Here is a 17,579-nt window from a genome sequence, read left to right as displayed (position 1 = left end):
ACACACACACACACACACACACACACACACACACCACAGTGTCTTAACCAATACAGAATATGGAAGTGTATCGTATTGTTTGATCATCTGATGTATAGATTGATCTGATGGCTGATTGTGTGGTCTCGTAGAACCGCCAGCTGCTGAAGGACAGCTTCATGGTGGAGCTGGTGGAGGGAACCAGGAAGCTCCGCCATGTTTTCCTCTTCACCGACCTGCTGCTCTGCGCCAAGCTCAAGAAACAGATCGGAGGGTAAAATAGTCTTCCCATCGTTCTGTCTATGTTCAACTCTTCTTTTCTTCTAACATATTCCAGGACATGTCTGTCTTCAAGATGCTAGGATTTCTAATCATATCACTTCCTCTCTCTCTCTCTCTCTTTCTCTCACTCACGCTATCTTTATCTCCATCCCTCCCTCTCTGCAGGAAGAGTCAGCAGTATGATTCCAAGTGGTACATCCCTCTGTCAGACCTAACCTTCCAGAACGCAGATGAGTCTGAGCCTCTGCCCATCCCCCAGGTGCCTGACGAGGAGCTGGACGCCATGAAGGTCAAGATCTCCCACATCAAGAGTGAGATCCAGAGAGAGAAGGTATGTCACAGACAGTGTACACACACACACACAGACTCGCACGCACGCATGCATGCATACGCACACACACATACCATAGTATGTAAATGTAGTTGACAGGTCTTTTGACACATGCTGGGCGAGGGGACGGTCTAAAATTAAACTGTTACACATTTTCTTCTGTCTAGCGAGCCAACAAAGGGTCGAAGGTGATTGACAGGTTGAGGAAGAAGCTGTCGGAGCAGGAGTCTCTTCTGCTGCTCACCTCCCCCAGTATGGCCCTCAGAGTACACAACAGGAACGGCAAGGTGAAACCCTGTCTTCCTCTTCATCACCCTCATCATCATCAACAACAAGCTATCATCACAATCACTATCACCCTCTACATCATTACAATCGCCGTCATCATCTTTGATAGGCTGTATATGATTGTATTGTATCTACAGTGTGTGCTGTGTTTCAGGGTTACATGTTTCTGATGTCATCAGACTACGAGCGCGCTGAGTGGAAGGAGACGATCCAGGAACAGCAGAAGAAATGTAGGTGGCCCTCAGTATTCTACTGTGACTAAATCTCTTCAGTATCACCCTGTAAGCAATGAGTGTTTGAGTAAGGAGCAGTCATTGGCTCAGGCTAGATGATAGAAGATGCCCAATAATCTGACCTGTAGTCCATTGTGTAAATTGAACCAACCAATTGAAACCACTAATATTTGCTCACATGCAGCATTAACATACACAGTGTACTGCGACATACTGTGTGGGTGACTCTGACCCCTGAACTCTGACCCTGTGTTTGTATGGTCCCTCTCCCAGGCTTCAAGAGCTTCTCCCTGACCTCCATGGAGCTACAGATGTTGACCAACTCATGTGTGAAGCTGCAGACTGTCCACCACATCCCACTCACCATCAACAAAGAAGGCCAAGGTACCAGGTGTTATTCAATGTTCTGCACTGAGTTGTTCTGTCAGATGTATCAACTATGTGCTCTGAAGTGGAGAAAGACCGTATCCAGAGACAAACAGGAACAAAATGAAGTTATGGTTGTCAGAACAGTTTGCAGTTTGTACATGTTTGTAGTTCTTGGTCTCTTTTTTTTATCTTAGTCTGTAATTATATGTATTAAGGATCCCCACTACTCTTCCTATACAGTGTAAAACACTTGTCACAACACATTTAGTGTGTTCCCTCAGGCCACTACTCTACTATCACATATTTACAATACAGTATCCATGTGTACGTGTGTGTAGAGTGTTTGTCTTAGCATGTGTACATGTGTCTGTGCCTGTGTGTGTGTCTCTTCACAGTCCCCACTGTTCCATAAGGTGTATAGATTTTTTTATATATTTTTTTACTCCTTTTTCTCCCCAATTTCATGGTATCCAATTGGTAGTTAGTCTTGTCTCATCGCTGAAACTCCTGTACGGACTCAGGAGAGGCGAAGATCAAGAGCCGTGCGTCCCCCGAAACACGACCCAACCAAGCCGCACTGCTTCTTGACACAATGCCCGCTTAACCCTGAATCCAGCCGCACCAATGTGTCGGAGGAAACACCGTACACCTGGCGACCGTGTCAGAGTCCATTGCGCCCGGCCCGCCACAGTAGTTGCTAGAGCGCGATGGGACAAGAACATCCCGGCCGGCTAAACCCTCCCCAAACTCGGACGTCACTGGGGCAATGGTGCGCCGCCCCATGGCTCTCCCGGTCGCGGCCGGCTGCGACAGCCGGGACTCAAACCAGGATCTCTAGTGGCACAGCTAACACTGCGATGCAGTGCCTTAGACCACTGCGCCACTCGGGAGGCCGAAGGTGTATTTTTATCGGTTTTATTAATCTGATTCTACTGCTTAGATCAGTTACCTGATGTAGAATAGAGTTACTGTGCGCCTCCCATAATCTGTTTTGGAGTTGGGGATTGTGAAGGGACCTTTGGTGGCATGTCTTGTGGGGTATTAATGGGTGTCCGAGTTGTTTGCTCTTAGTTAATCTCTCTTCCAATTTGAGCCATGAGAGATTTACATGCATATTATATTATTAATGTTAGCTCTCGGGTACATTTAAGGGCCAGCCGTGCTGCCCTGTTCTGAGCCAATTGTAATTTTCCAAAGTTCCTCTTTGTGGCACCTGACCACACAACTGAACAGTAGTCCAGGTGTGAGAAAACTAGAGCTTGTAGGACCTGCCTTCTTGATAGTGCTATTAAGAAGGTAGAGCAGAGCTTTATTATGGACAGACTTCTCTCCCTTTTAGCTACTGTTGCATCAATATGTTTTGACCATGACAGTTTACAATCCAGGGTTACTCCAAGCAGTTTAGTCACCTCAACTTGCTCAATCTCTACATCATTTATTACAATATTTTGTTGAGGTTTATGGTTTAGTGAATATTTTGTCCCAAATACAATGCTTTTAGTTTTTGAAACATTTAGGACTAACTTATTCCTTGCCACCCATTCTGAAACTAACTGCAGCTCTTTAAGTGTTTTTACTCACTGTTGTAGCTGATGTGTCTAGTGTTGAGTCATCCACATACGTAGACACACTGGCTTTACTCAAGGCCAGTAGGATGTCATTAGTAAAGATTGAAAAAAGTAAGGGTCCTAGACAGCTGCCCTGGGAAATTCTTGATTCTACCTGGATTATGTTAGAGAGGCTTCCATTAAAGAACACCCTCTGTGTTCTGTTAGACAGGTAACTCTTTATCCAATATGTTTTTCCAGCAGCAGACTATGATCGATAATGTCAAAATCCGCACTGATGTCTAACAAAACAGCTCCCACAATCTTTTTATCATCAATTTCTCTCAGCTAATCATCAGTCATTTGTGTAAGTGCTGTGCTTGTTGAATGACCTTCCCTATAAGCGTGCTGAACGACTTTTGTCAATTTGTTTACTGTAAAATAGCGTTGTATCTGGTTAAACACCATTTTTTCCAGAAGTTTACTAAGGGTTGGTACCAGGCTGATGGCTATTTGAGCCAGTAAAGGGGGCTTTACTATTCTTGGGTAGTAGAATGACTAGCTTCCCTCCAGGCCTGAGGGAACACACTTTTAGATTGAAATTATGGCGAACTGGAGTGGCAATATCATCCACTATTATCCTCAGTAATTTTCCAACCATGTTGTCAGACCCCGGTGGCTTGTCATTGCTGAATGACAACAATCATTTTTTCACTTCTTCCACACTCACTTTACAGAATTCAAAATGACAATGCTTGTCTTTCATAATTTGGTCAGATATACTTGTGTACTATGTGTAGTGTCAGTGTTTGTTGCTGGCATGCCATGCCTAAGTTTGCTAATCTTGCCAATGAAAAAAACATTAAAGTAGTTGGCAATATCAGTGGGTTGTGTGATGAATGAGCCATCTGATTTAATGATAGACCTTAGTTTGCCTTTTGGCCCAAAATGTAATCGAAGGTGCTCCAAAGCATTTTGCTATCGTTCTTTATGTCATTTATCTTTGTTTCATGGTGTAGTTTAGTTTCTAGAGTGAAGAAAATAGAGTTATTTTGGGATCTTTATAGTTTCATTCAGCATTCCAATGTTAACATGGATCTACAGGTAATTGCCATTGACAAAATAATGGAAACGCCAACATAAAGTGTCTTAATAGGGTGTTGAGACACCAGAACAGCTTCAATGTCACTTGGCATTCTACAAGTGTCTGGAACTTTATTGGAGGGCTGAAATACTATTCTTCCATGAGAAATTCCATAATTTGGCGTTTTCTTGATGGTGATGAAAAACGCCGTTTCCGGCGCTGCTCCAGAATCTCCCATATGTTGTCACGCCCTGACCTTAGTTATCTTTGTTTTCTTTATTATTTTGGTTAGGCCACGGTGTGTCGAGGGTGATATATGTGTTTTTTTCCCCTGTCTAGGGTTTTTGTATGTTTATGGGATTTTCCAGTCTAGGGGTTTTTATGTTTATGGTTGCCTAGATTGGTTCTCAATCAGAGGCAGCAGTTTATCGTTGTCTCTGATTGGGGACCATATTTAGGTAGCCATATGCCTTGGATAGTTTGTGGGTTATTGTCTATGTATAGTTTCCTGTGTCAGCACTTGATGTTTATAGCGGCACATTTGTTTTGTATAGTTTGTTGTGTTCTTCGTTCAGTAAAAGAAGAATGTATTCTAATCACGCTGCGCTTTGGTCTCCTCTATACGACGAACGTGACATTTGTGTTCAGATCTGGTGACTGAGACACACACCATTTAAACCCCCTATACTCCTTTGAGACCCCCTCTTTCAAAGTCACTGAGATCTCTTCTTCTAGCCATGGATGTCAAAATAATGGGCAACTGGGCATTTTATACATGACCCCTGATGCCATGTTAATTGCTGAATTAACTCAGCACCTGCTTTCAGTATACATTGTATCCCTCATTTACTCAAGTGTTTCCTTTATTTTGACAGTTTACCTGTCATGTATTGTCATGTTGTGTCTTGTTTCTGTCCTTTCCTTTCACCCTGTCTCCCTCTGCTGGTCGTACTAGGTTACCGTTTCTGTCCCTCTTTCCCCCAGCTGTTCCTTGTCTTCTCTGACTACCTCATTCACCCCTTTTCCCACCTGTTCCCTTTTTCCCTCTGATTAGGTCCCTATATCTCTCTCTGTTTTTGTTCCTGTCCTTGTCGGATTCTTGTTTGTGTGTCTCATGCCTGAACCAGACTATCATCGTGTTTGCTGCAACCTTGTCCTGTCCTGTCGGAATCTACCTGTCCATCTGAGCCCACGTGTGTTCATCATTAAAGAAACTCTGTTTGTTAATTCGCTTTTGGGTCCTCATTCACGCACCTGACAGAAGAATCCGACCAAGAATGGACCCAACGACTTCGGATCCTCTCCACTCAGCCGTCGAGATCCAGGGGGCGATGCTAGGCAGACACGAGCAGGAATTGTCTGCTGCTCGACATGCCGTTGAGACCCTGGCCACCCAAGTCTCCAACCTCACAGAACAGGTTCACCATCTCCGCCTCGATCCACCGGCCACTTCCAGGGCTTTCGAATCTCCGGAGCCCAGAATCAATAACCCGCCGTGTTACTCTGGGGAGCCCACTGAATGCCGCTCGTTCCTCACCCAGTGTGATATTGTGTTTTCTCTCCAGCCCAACACTTACGCCAGGAGCACTGCTCGTGTCGCCTACGTCATATCTCTCCTTACTGGACGGGCTCGTGAGTGGGGCACGGCAATCTGGGAGGCAAGGGCTGAGTGTACTAACCAGTATCAGGACTTTAAGGAGGAGATGATACGGGTTTTTGATCGATCTGTTTTTGGGGAGGAGGCTTCCAGGGCCCTGTCTTCCCTATGTCAAGGTAATCGATCCATAACAGACTACTCTATTGAGTTTCGCACTCTTGCTGCCTCCAGTGGCTGGAACGAGCCGGCTTTGCTCGCTCGTTTTCTGGAGGGTCTCCGCGCAGAGGTAAAGGATGAGATTCTCTCCCGGGAGGTTCCTTCCAGCGTGGATTCCTTGATTGAACTCGCTATTCGCATTGAGCGACGGGTTGATCTTCGTCACCGAGCTCGTGGAAAGGAGCTCGCGTTCTCCGTTGCTCCCCTCTCCGCATCACTACCATCTTCCTCTGCCGGCTCGGGAGCTGAGCCTATGCAGCTGGGAGGTATCCGCATCTCGACTAAGGAGAGGGAACGGAGAATCACCAACCGCCTCTGTCTCTATTGCGGTTCTGCTGGTCATTTTGTCACTTCATGTCCAGTAAAAGCCAGAGCTCATCAGTAAGCGGAGGGCTACTGGTGAGCGCTACTACTCCTGTCTCCTGTCTCTCCTTCAAGATCCTGCACTACCTTGTCGGTCCATCTACGCTGGACTGGTTCGTCAGCTTCCTGCAGTGCCTTAATAGACTCTGGGGCGGAGGGCTGTTTTATGGACGAGACCTGGGCTCGGGAACATGACATTCCTCTCAGACAGTTAAGGGAGTCCACGGCCTTGTTCGCCCTGGATGGTAGTCCTCTCCCCAGGATTCAGCGTGAGACGCTACCTTTAACCCTCACTGTTTCTGGTAATCATAGCGAAACCATTTCTTTTTTAATTTTTCGTTCACCTTTTACACCTGTTGTTTTGGGCCATCCCTGGCTAGTTTGTCATAATCCTTTTTTAATTTTTCGTTCACCTTTTACACCTGTTGTTTTGGGCCATCCCTGGCTAGTTTGTCATAATCCTTCCATTAATTGGTCTAGTAATTCTATCCTCTCCTGGAACGTCTCTTGTCATGTGAAATGTTTAATGTCTGCTATCCCTCCTGTTTCCTCTGTCTCTTCTTCACAGGAGGAGCCTGGTGATTTGACAGGGGTGCCGGAGGAATATCACGATCTGCGCACGGTGTTCAGTCGGTCCAGGGCCACCTCTCTTCCTCCACACCGGTCGTATGATTGTAGTATTGATCTCCTTCCGGGAACCACTCCCCCCCGGGGTAGACTATACTCTCTGTCGGCTCCCGAACGTAAGGCTCTCGAGGATTATTTGTCTGTAGCTCTTGCCGCCGGTACCATAGTCCCCTCCTCCTCTCCCGCCGGAGCGGGGTTCTTTTTTGTTAAGAAGAAGGACGGGTCCCTGCGCCCCTGCATAGATTATCGAGGGCTGAATGACATAACAGTGAAGAATCGTTATCCGCTTCCTCTTATGTCTTCAGCCTTCGAGATCCTCAGGGAGCCAGGTTTTTCACTAAGTTGGACCTTCGTAACGCTTACCATCTCGTGCGCATCAGGGAGGGGGACGAGTGGAAGACGGCGTTTAACACTCCGTTAGGGCACTTTGAATACCGGGTTCTTCCTTTCGGCCTCGCTAACGCTCCAGCTGTCTTTCAGGCATTAGTCAATGATGTCCTGAGAGACATGCTGAACATCTTTGTTTTCGTTTACCTTGACGACATCCTGATTTTTTCACCGTCACTCCAGATTCATGTTCAGCACGTTCGACGTGTCCTCCAGCGCCTTTTAGAGAATTGTCTTTTTGTGAAGGCTGAGAAGTGCTCTTTTCATGCCTCCTCCGTCACATTTCTCGGTTCTGTTATTTCCGCTGAAGGCATTAAGATGGATCCCGCTAAGGTCCAAGCTGTCATTGATTGGCCCGCCCCTAAGTCACGCGTCGAGCTGCAGCGCTTTCTCGGCTTCGCGAACTTCTATCGTTGTTTCATCCGTAATTTCGGTCAGGTGGCAGCTCCTCTCACAGCCCTTACTTCTGTCAAGACGTGCTTTAAGTGGTCCGTTTCCGCCCAGGGAGCTTTTGATCTCCTCAAGAATCGTTTTACATCCGCTCCTATCCTTGTTACACCTGACGTCTCTAGACAGTTCGTTGTCGAGGTTGACGCGTCAGAGGTGGGCGTGGGAGCCATTCTTTCTCAGCGCTCCCTCTCTGACGACAAGGTCCACCCATGCGCGTATTTTTCTCATCGCCTGACGCCGTCGGAACGTAACTATGATGTGGGAAACCGCGAACTGCTCGCCATCCGGTTAGCCCTAGGCGAATGGCGACAGTGGTTGGAGGGGGCGACCGTTCCTTTTGTCGTTTGGACTGACCATAGGAACCTTGAGTACATCCGTTCTGCCAAACGACTTAATGCGCGTCAGGCGCGTTGGGCGCTGTTTTTCGCTCGTTTCGAGTTCGTGATTTCTTATCGTCCGGGCTCTAAGAACACCAAGCCTGATGCTTTATCTCGTCTCTTCAGTTCTTCAGTAGCCTCCACTGACCCCGAGGGGATTCTCCCTGAGGGGCGTGTTGTCGGGTTGACTGTCTGGGGAATTGAGAGGCAGGTAAAGCAAGCGCTCACTCACACTCCGTCGCCGCGCGCTTGTCCTAGGAACCTTCTTTTCGTTCCCGTTCCTACTCGTCTGGCCGTTCTTCAGTGGGCTCACTCTGCCAAGTTAGCCGGCCACCCTGGCGTTCGGGGTACGCTTGCTTCCATTCGCCAGCGTTTTTGGTGGCCCACCCGGGAGCATGACACGCGTCGTTTCGTGGCTGCTTGTTCGGTCTGCGCGCAGACTAAGTCCGGTAACTCCCCTCCTGCCGGCCGTCTCAGGCCGCTTCCCATTCCCTCTCGACCGTGGTCTCACATCGCCTTAGATTTTGTCACCGGACTGCCTTCGTCAGCGGGGAAGACTGTTATTCTTACGGTTGTCGATAGGTTCTCTAAGGCGGCTCATTTCATTCCCCTTGCTAAGCTTCCTTCTGCTAAAGAGACGGCACAAATCATCATCGAGAATGTTTTCAGAGTTCATGGCCTTCCGTCAGACGTCGTTTCGGACAGAGGTCCGCAATTCACGTCTCAATTTTGGAGGGAGTTTTGCCGTTTGATTGGGGCTTCCGTCAGTCTCTCTTCCGGCTTTCACCCCCAGTCTAACGGTCAAGCAGAACGGGCCAATCAGACTATTGGTCGCATCTTACGCAGTCTTTCTTTTCGCAACCCTGCGTCTTGGTCAGAACAGCTCCCCTGGGCAGAGTACGCCCACAAATCGCTTCCTTCGTCTGCGACCGGGCTATCTCCTTTTCAGAGTAGCCTCGGGTACCAGCCTCCGCTGTTCTCATCTCAGTTCGCCGAGTCCAGCGTCCCCTCCGCTCAGGCTTTTGTCCAACGTTGCGAGCGCACCTGGAAGAGGGTCAGGTCTGCACTTTGCCGTTATAGGACGCAGACTGTGAGGGCTGCTAATAAGCGTAGAACTAAGAGTCCTAGATATTGTCGCGGTCAGAGAGTTTGGCTCTCCACTCAGAACCTTCCCCTTAAGACGGCTTCTCGCAAGTTGACCCCGCGGTTCATTGGTCCGTTCCGTATTTCTCGGGTCATTAATCCTGTCGCAGTTCGACTTCTTCTTCCGCGATACCTTCGTCGCGTCCACCCGGTCTTCCATGTCTCCTGTATCAAGCCCGTTCTTCGCGCCCCCGCTCGTCTTCCCCCCCCCCCCCCCCCCATCCTTGTCGAGGGCGCACCCATCTACAGGGTCCGTAGGATTTTGGACATGCGTCCTCGGGGCCGTGGTCACCAGTACCTCGTAGATTGGGAGGGGTACGGTCCTGAGGAGAGGAGTTGGGTTCCCTCTCGGGACGTGCTGGACCGTGCGCTGATCGAGGATTTCCTCCGTTGCCGCCAGGTTTCCTCCTCGAGTGCGCCAGGAGGCGCTCGGTGAGTGGGGGGGTACTGTCATGTATTGTCATGTTGTGTCTTGTTTCTGTCCTTTCCTTTCACCCTGTCTCCCTCTGCTGGTCGTACTAGGTTACCGTTTCTGTCCCTCTTTCCCCCAGCTGTTCCTTGTCTTCTCTGACTACCTCATTCACCCCTTTTCCCACCTGTTCCCTTTTTCCCTCTGATTAGGTCCCTATATCTCTCTCTGTTTTTGTTCCTGTCCTTGTCGGATTCTTGTTTGTGTGTCTCATGCCTGAACCAGACTATCATCGTGTTTGCTGCAACCTTGTCCTGTCCTGTCGGAATCTACCTGTCCATCTGAGCCCACGTGTGTTCATCATTAAAGAAACTCTGTTTGTTAATTCGCTTTTGGGTCCTCATTCACGCACCTGACATTACCTGTATCTTCCATTCCTCTCTAAGCCTTCATCTCTCTTCCTTGTGTTTTTCCAGAGGATGAATCCCCTGGCCTCCATGGATTCCTGAATGTAATCGTCCACTCAGCCTCGGGCCTCAAACAGAGCTTGAGTGAGTGACCCTCCACCGAGAAGTGCCTCTACACTGTACATACTTTACAGGAGTAATAACACAGGCATTATGCTGCGCCCCAAATGGCACGCTATTCCCTTTATAGTGCACTACTCTGGTCAAAGTAGTACACTATATAGGGAATAGGGTTTTCCTGACCAAAATGGCAGATTGTTTTGTTGCTAGGATGCCAATGTCCATTCTACTGTTTTATTTAATTTTGTGTTGTATTGTCATAGAGACCACTACTAGTCGTAGTCTTTTGGGTGAATCTACAGTCGGATGTTTACATACACTTAGGTTGGAGTCATTGAAACTAGCTTTTCAACAACTCCACAAATTTCTTGTTAACAAACTATAGTTTTGGCAAGTCGGTTAGAGCATCTACTTTGTGCATGACACAAGTAATTTTTCCAACAATTGTTTAGGCAGATTATGTAATTTATAAGTCACTGTATCACAATTCCAGTGGGTCAGAAGTTTACATACACTAAGTTGACTGTGCCTTTAAACAGCTGTGCCTTTAAATGATGTCATGGCATTAGAAGCTTGTGATAGGCTAATTGATACCATTTGAGTCAATTGGAGGTGTACCTTTGGATGTATTTCAAGACCTACCTTCAAACTCAGTGCCTCTTTACTTGACATCATGGGGAAATCAAAAGACATCAGCCAAGATCTCAGAAACAAAATTGTAGACCTCCACAAGTATGGTTCATCCTTGGGAGCAATTTCCAAAAGCCTGAAGGTACCACGTTCATCTGTACAAACAATAGTATTCAAGTATAAACACCATGGGACCACGCAGCCATCATAACGCTCAGGAAGGAGACCCGTTCTGTCTCCTAGAGATGAACGTACTTTGGTGCGAAAAGTGCAAATCAATCCCAGAACAACAGCAAAGGACCTTGTGAAGGTGCTGGAGGAAACCAGTACAAAAGTTTCTATATCCACAGTAAAACGAGTCCTATATCGACATAACCTGAAAGGCCACTCAGCAAGGAAGAAGCCACTGCTCCAAAACCGCCATAAAAAAGCCAGACTACGATTTGCAACTGCACATGGGGACAAAGATGGCACTTTTTTGGAGAAATGTCCTCTGGTCTGATGAAAAAGAAAATAGAACTGTTTGGCCATAATGACCATCGTTATGTTTGGAGGAAAAAGGGGGAGGCTTGCAAGCCGAAGAACACCATCCCAACCGTGAAGCATGGGGGTGGCAGCAGCATGTTATGGGGGTGCTTTGCTGCAGGAGGGACTGGTGCACTTCACAAAATAGATGGCATCTTGAGGCAGGAAAATTATGTGGATATATTGAAGCAACATCTCAAGACATCAGTCAAGTTAAAGCTTGGTTGCAAATAGGTCTTCCAAATGGACAATGACCCCAAGCATACTTCCAAAGTTGTGGCAAAATGGCTTAAGGACAACAAAGTCAAGGTATTGGAGTGGCCATCACAAAGCCCTGACCTCAATCCTATAGAAAATGTGTGAGCAGAACTGAACAAGCGTGTGCGAGCAAGGAGGCCTTACAATCCTGACTCCGTTACACCAGCTCTGTCAGGAGGAATGGGCCTAAATTCACCCAACTTATTGTGGGAAGCTTGTGGAAGGCTACCCGAAAAGTTTGACCCAAGTTAAACAATTTAAAGGCCATGCTACCAAATGCTAATTGAGAGTATGTACACTTCTGACCCACTGGGAATGTGATAAAATAAATAAAAGCTTAAATAAATAATTCTCTCTTCTATTATTCTGACATTTCACATTCTTAAAATAAAGTGGTGATCCTAACTGACCTAAGACAGGGAATTTTTACTGGTTATAAATGTCAGGAAAAAACTGAGTTTAAATATATTTGGCTCAGGTGCATGTAAACTTCAAAACTGTAACTGTGACTGCATCTCCTCTACTCCTCTCAGATCTGTACTGCACGTTAGAGGTGGACTCCTTTGGCTACTTTGCGAACAAAGCCAAGACGCGGGTGTATCGCTATACCACAGAGCCCAAATGGAACGAGGTAAGAACTTGTACTGGTATTACCAGACATATGCAGGGTACAGTATCTGCATTTTCTGGGTACTACCAAGACCAAGACATCTGGTGTTGTGATGTAGTAGTGTCTTAATGAGAAAGCCGTATGGCCTCTTCAGTAAGGAGGTAACGGCAGAGGGCACATAAACACACCCACACAACGTCGTCACGTATTACGGTGCTGGATGTCAGAGCCAAACACAAAGTGCTTGTGCGTCATGAGAGCTATGAGAGCGCACACAACAGTTTTAAAACACAATTGGTGAATTTGTTTATCTGCAGCAGGAATTTTCCATCAGGCCCAAGGAACTGCTGCTGCTTCTGCTAAATTACATTGCTCAGCAAAGTGGAAATAGTGTTAGCTAATGAGGAGCTTCTGATGATGACTCATGTCTGTGGAAATGTTCATGGAATGTGTTGTGGCCCCTAACCGTGTGGGAAACATATGCAGTGTTTTCTTTTACATAACTAACGGGAATCTCCGTCAGCTGTGCTGTCTGCTGTTGACAATACGTTCACATTTACAGCACTTAACTGATTACGTGCACACTCTTAGAAAAAAGGTGCTATCTAGAACCTAAAAGGGTTCTTCGGCTGTCCCCATAGGAGAAACCCTTGAAGAACCCTTTTTGATTCCAGGTAGAACCCTATTGGGTTCCATGGAACCAAAAAGGATTCTACATGGAACCAAAAAGTGTTCTCCTATGGGGACAACCGAAGAGTTTTCTAAGAGTTTACAGATCAACCTTATTGAGCATCTTTTGGAAGAGACTTTCATGCCATCCTCATTGAAAGCCGTATAAAGACTAAAAGCTGCATCTCTGCCTCCGTCTGCTCTCTTATTTGAGTCCCACAGTAGATGGGCATCATCCTCACCAGTCCTGAAACCCCTAATGCTTTACATTGGTCCTTCGAGAAATTACTGTAAAGCTACTTTAGGCAGTCTGTGGTTTCTGTGGCATTTTCTCTCATAACGTGTCTGTTTTTTTCTCTTTCTCTCTCTCTCATTCTCTCTCTTTCTGTTTCTCTCTCTCTCTCTCTCTTTCTGTTTCTCTCTCTCTCTCTTTCTCTCTCTTTCTGTTTCTCTCTCTCTCTCTGTTTCTCTCTCTCTCTCTGTTTCTCTCTCTCTCTCTCTCTCTCTCTCTCTGCGTCTGTGTCTCTGTCTCTGTCTCTCTGTCTCTCTGTCTCTCTCTCTGTCTCTCTCTCTGTCTCTGCTCCAGGAGTTTGAGATAGACCTGGAGGGCTCTCAGACCCTGAGGCTGCTGTGTTATGAGAAGAGCTACAACAAGACCAAGCAGAACAAAGAGGACGGAGACAGCACCGACCGCATCATCGGCAAAGGACAGATCCCGGTACGTCATCACCTTCACGCTGTTATGTCACCATAGTAACAGCCTGATGACGTTATGGTTATGACAGTGTGGTGAGATTGTGGTCTGAATGTCCTAGATGTGGACTAAACACTGCTGAGTGCTCAGCTGATTTAATTAATTAATTAGCTAATTACGTGAGTAGTAGGATAGACTGTCTACAGTGATTAGATGTGGAAATTGCAGACTTAGAACCTGCAAAAAGGCATCCAATAGGTCAATAGCCCTGACTAGCTCTAGTCATAACCCAACTGAGCTTCAGAACCAGATAGTTGAGCCAATAACCCGTGAAAAGCTGTAGAGAGACTGAGGACAACACATGGATTGGGTCATGATCAGGAGCTATGAGTTGAGTCAACTGCTCTTCTTTGCTTTTATTTATTTCGTTTTTTTTGCTTTGAGAATGTATGTTAGAGGGTACAGTATCAGCCCATCTTGACTGTGGTTGAATCAGGGTCCATAATTAATGTGTTCTTCCTGTAAATATTATGTGCCTATGAGTCTGTCCCAAGGGTAACCAGATCTGGTGTGTGTGTGCGTTCACGTCTCTTTTTGCATGTGGGTAGTGAGGGATGGAATGCTGGATAGGGCCTGGTAGGATTTTTGTACATAGACCTTCATGTTTCAAGGAAAGGCAGGTGAATAAAGACATTGGTTAGTGTATCTGTCACGGTTGTCGTCAGAAGAGGACCAAAGTGCAGCGTGGTATGAATGCATCATTTTAATGGATGACGAAAACACAAAGTAAACTGAACAAAACAACAAAATGACAACCGTGACGCTAATAAACAATAGTGCTGACACAAACACTACACATAGACAATCACCCACAACCCACAATGACAAAACAGGCTACCTAAATATGGTTCCCAATCAGAGACAACGACTAACACCTGCCTCTGATTGAGAACCATGTCAGGCCAAACACAGAAACAGACAAACTAGACATCCAACATAGAATGCCCACTCAGATCACACCCTGACCAAACAAAACATATAAACATACAAAGCAAACTAAGGTCAGGGCGTGACATTATCAGAGCCATGGAGCCTCTGCTTTGATCTGGTCCACGTCCTGGGGGGGGGGGGGGGGGGGTGTACTGTTCAGGACAGGTGTGTGTGTGTGTGTGTGTGTGTGTGTGTGTGTGTGTGTGTGTGTGTGTGTGTAAACCCTTCAGTATTCAGTGATGTCCAATAACAGACACAGTTACCTGGCCAGGGGCAGTCTTGTAGGGTGTAGTTGCCCCCAAAAACGAGTTAAGTTTTGCAATTTCACAAGGTGTTAATGTTGGGGAAGATGTAGCTGATCCTGGATCTGTATCTAGGGGGAAACTATACCCTAGAGAAGTGGCTGGAGACAGATAGTGAGTTCTTCTCTGGTTTGTCAAAATCAATCAAACCAAATTATATTTGTCACGTGCACCGAATACAACAAGATGAAGACTTGAAATACTTACTGCTTAGTTGTGGATATAGATCCCCTCTAGTGGTTACCATGGTAACTGTGCTAATTGCCATGCCAACTGTGATGGTGGTTCAAAAATGTGTAATCAAACTGTGTGAATGCTCATCAACACAAAATCATCCCCTACCCCAGTCTGTACATACTGTACCATGTGTTTGCTTATGGATCACTGTGTTCTCTCATCCTCTGATGTATGTGCTATGTTGCTCAGTAGTCTTCAAATACATAGCTTCATAATGATGGAGAGAGACCAAGTCCCCCGGCGGTTCACACACAAACACACACAGCAGCAGGCCATGTTGCCAAAGCTGAGCAGCTTTGTATGAAAGCCCCAGCTGATGATTCAGATGAACTTTTCATCCAAACACACACATACAGAGGGTGGGAATTTGGCACACTGGGCTAGGCTCGCTAGGCAGGGTGTAGTTGGGGGAGGAGGGACACCCAGTGAAGAGAGGGGCTGGTAGGGTTATACTCAAGGCTTGGCTGGAGGCCACTGGGGGGATGGTACATTTTACAGCCTACACCGAAACTAACTTAAGCATAGGGATTAGCTGTAACTAATAGAGAAGAGAGGAGGAGAGAGGGAAGAAAATGAGGAGGGGGGATAATGCAGAAGAGAGGGGAGGAGACCGAGAGAGGTGCATAAACAAGCGGTCGTCCTGTAGTGCAATCCACACCTGTGTGTATGAGGACGTACTTTAGCTTGTGATCCTCACACACTCCTCAGAGTGAGCGTGGCAGGTGTGTGTTGGGTGAAACAGCTTTCCTGGACCGCTGGAGATCATTATCGACTGGGCCCTTTAGGCTACACACAGAGACAGGATACACACCTACTGAGACTACAGCTCTACTGACGGAGGAAATGAAAGAAAGAAAGAGGAACAAAAGAGAGGAGGAGGAGGAGAAAAGAATGAGAGGGGCAGTATGGGCCTGATAGGAGCATCTACCACCAACTCCCTCATACCACAGAACATGTACACTAGACAGAAGCCAAATGGGTAAAGAATATCTTACTAGTTTGGAGACTTTGTCAGTCTCTCTGCACAGAGAGCCATGACAGGGGAAGTAGTTGAGGAGATGGGATGCAAGGCAAGGCCTGCACTCTGTTGGCCAGACACAGTGTGGAGGGCACTATGGAGAGGGCGAGGGGACAGGAGGTCTCCAGCCTGGGGCGACCTACTGGGGGGGGGGGGGGGGGTCGAAGCCATGGAGGTGTGTACGCAGTGCCCTGTTGAGACGCATGGTAACCCCACTCACTGATAGGACAACTGATGTTCAATAGTTTGACAGAAACAAATAATATATACGGGGAGGGGAATTTGGCAACTGTGTGTGTGCTTGTGCATGTGTGTGCATTGATGCATTATAAGGTAGCCTAATGTTGGTGTTTTCTTGTCTGTATGTGTGTTTGAGTCTGTTAGTGTCTCTGTGTATTGGTGTACTAACCAACCATCTGGTTTTGCTCCCTCCAGCTTGATCCCCAGACGCTCCTAGGCAAAGACTGGCAGAGAACGGTCATCCCCATGACCGGGGTGAGTGTGTGTGTGAGTGTGTCGGCACCGTTAAAAGGAGGAGTCTGTGTTTGTGCCATGCCATGTGATCCTATAAATGCTGGTTGTTACTTATCCTTATCTCATCTGCTTCTTACCTTTACTAACTAACCATCTGTTGTCATTGTAAACTGGTTTAAACTGTCATTTCACCCTTTCTCCCATTGCTCCAGATGGAGGTAAAGCTTTCTATGAAGTTTACCAGCCGAGAGTTTAGTCTGAAGAGGATGCCGTCACGGAAACCCATGGGCGTGTTCGGAATCAAGATTTCCACAGTGACCAAGTGAGTTCAATATTCCCCTCATATAAATATATCCTGAACACACTCTCTGACCACCGACAGTTGAAGTCGGAAGTTTACATACACTTAGGTTGGAGTCATTAAAACTAGTTTTTAAACCACTCCACAAATATCTTGTTAACAAACTATAGTTTTGGCAAGTCGGTTAGGACATCTACTTTGTGTATGACACAAGTAATTTTTCCAACAATTGTTTACAGACAGATTATTTCACTTACAATTCACTGTATCACAATTCTAGTGGGTCATAAGTTTACAAACACTAAGTTGACTGTGCCTTTAAAAAGCTTGGAAAATTCCAGAAAACGATGTTATGGCTTTAGAAGCTTCTGATTGGCTAATTGACATCATTTGAGTCAATTGTTGGTGTACCTGTGGATGTATTTCAAGGTCTACCTTCAAACTCAGTGCCTCTTTGCTTGACATCATGGGAAAATCGAAAGAAATCAGCCAAAACCTCAGAAACAAAATTGTAGACCTCCACAAGTCTGGTTCATCCTTGGGAGCAATTTCCAAACGCCTGAAGGTACCATGTTCATCTGTACAAACAATAGTATGCAAGTATAAACACCATGGGACCACGCAGCCGTCATACCGCTTAGGAAGGAGACGCGTACTTTGGT

General features: G+C 46.5%; 1 protein-coding gene across 1 annotated transcript in view; it reads left to right on the top strand.

The window, feature by feature from the left end:
- Positions 1-17,579, top strand: part of LOC110523515 (breakpoint cluster region protein) — a 146,584-nt gene that overhangs the window by 116,755 nt on the left and 12,250 nt on the right. The window contains exons 9-18 of the mRNA XM_036977154.2: positions 132-253; positions 427-592; positions 760-879; positions 1,035-1,110; positions 1,387-1,497; positions 10,159-10,233; positions 12,156-12,253; positions 13,488-13,619; positions 16,578-16,637; positions 16,829-16,938. Coding sequence (XP_036833049.1) covers positions 132-253; positions 427-592; positions 760-879; positions 1,035-1,110; positions 1,387-1,497; positions 10,159-10,233; positions 12,156-12,253; positions 13,488-13,619; positions 16,578-16,637; positions 16,829-16,938 — 1,070 coding nt within the window. The remainder of the gene's footprint in view (positions 1-131; positions 254-426; positions 593-759; positions 880-1,034; positions 1,111-1,386; positions 1,498-10,158; positions 10,234-12,155; positions 12,254-13,487; positions 13,620-16,577; positions 16,638-16,828; positions 16,939-17,579) is intronic.

Source organism: Oncorhynchus mykiss, chromosome 5 (assembly GCF_057628025.1).
Source record: "Oncorhynchus mykiss isolate SJ-2025 chromosome 5, ASM5762802v1, whole genome shotgun sequence".
In the NCBI taxonomy this organism is placed as follows: domain Eukaryota; kingdom Metazoa; phylum Chordata; class Actinopteri; order Salmoniformes; family Salmonidae; genus Oncorhynchus; species Oncorhynchus mykiss.
The sequence above is the reverse complement of the archived record's forward strand: the minus strand, read 5'-3'. Positions and strand labels throughout refer to the sequence as shown.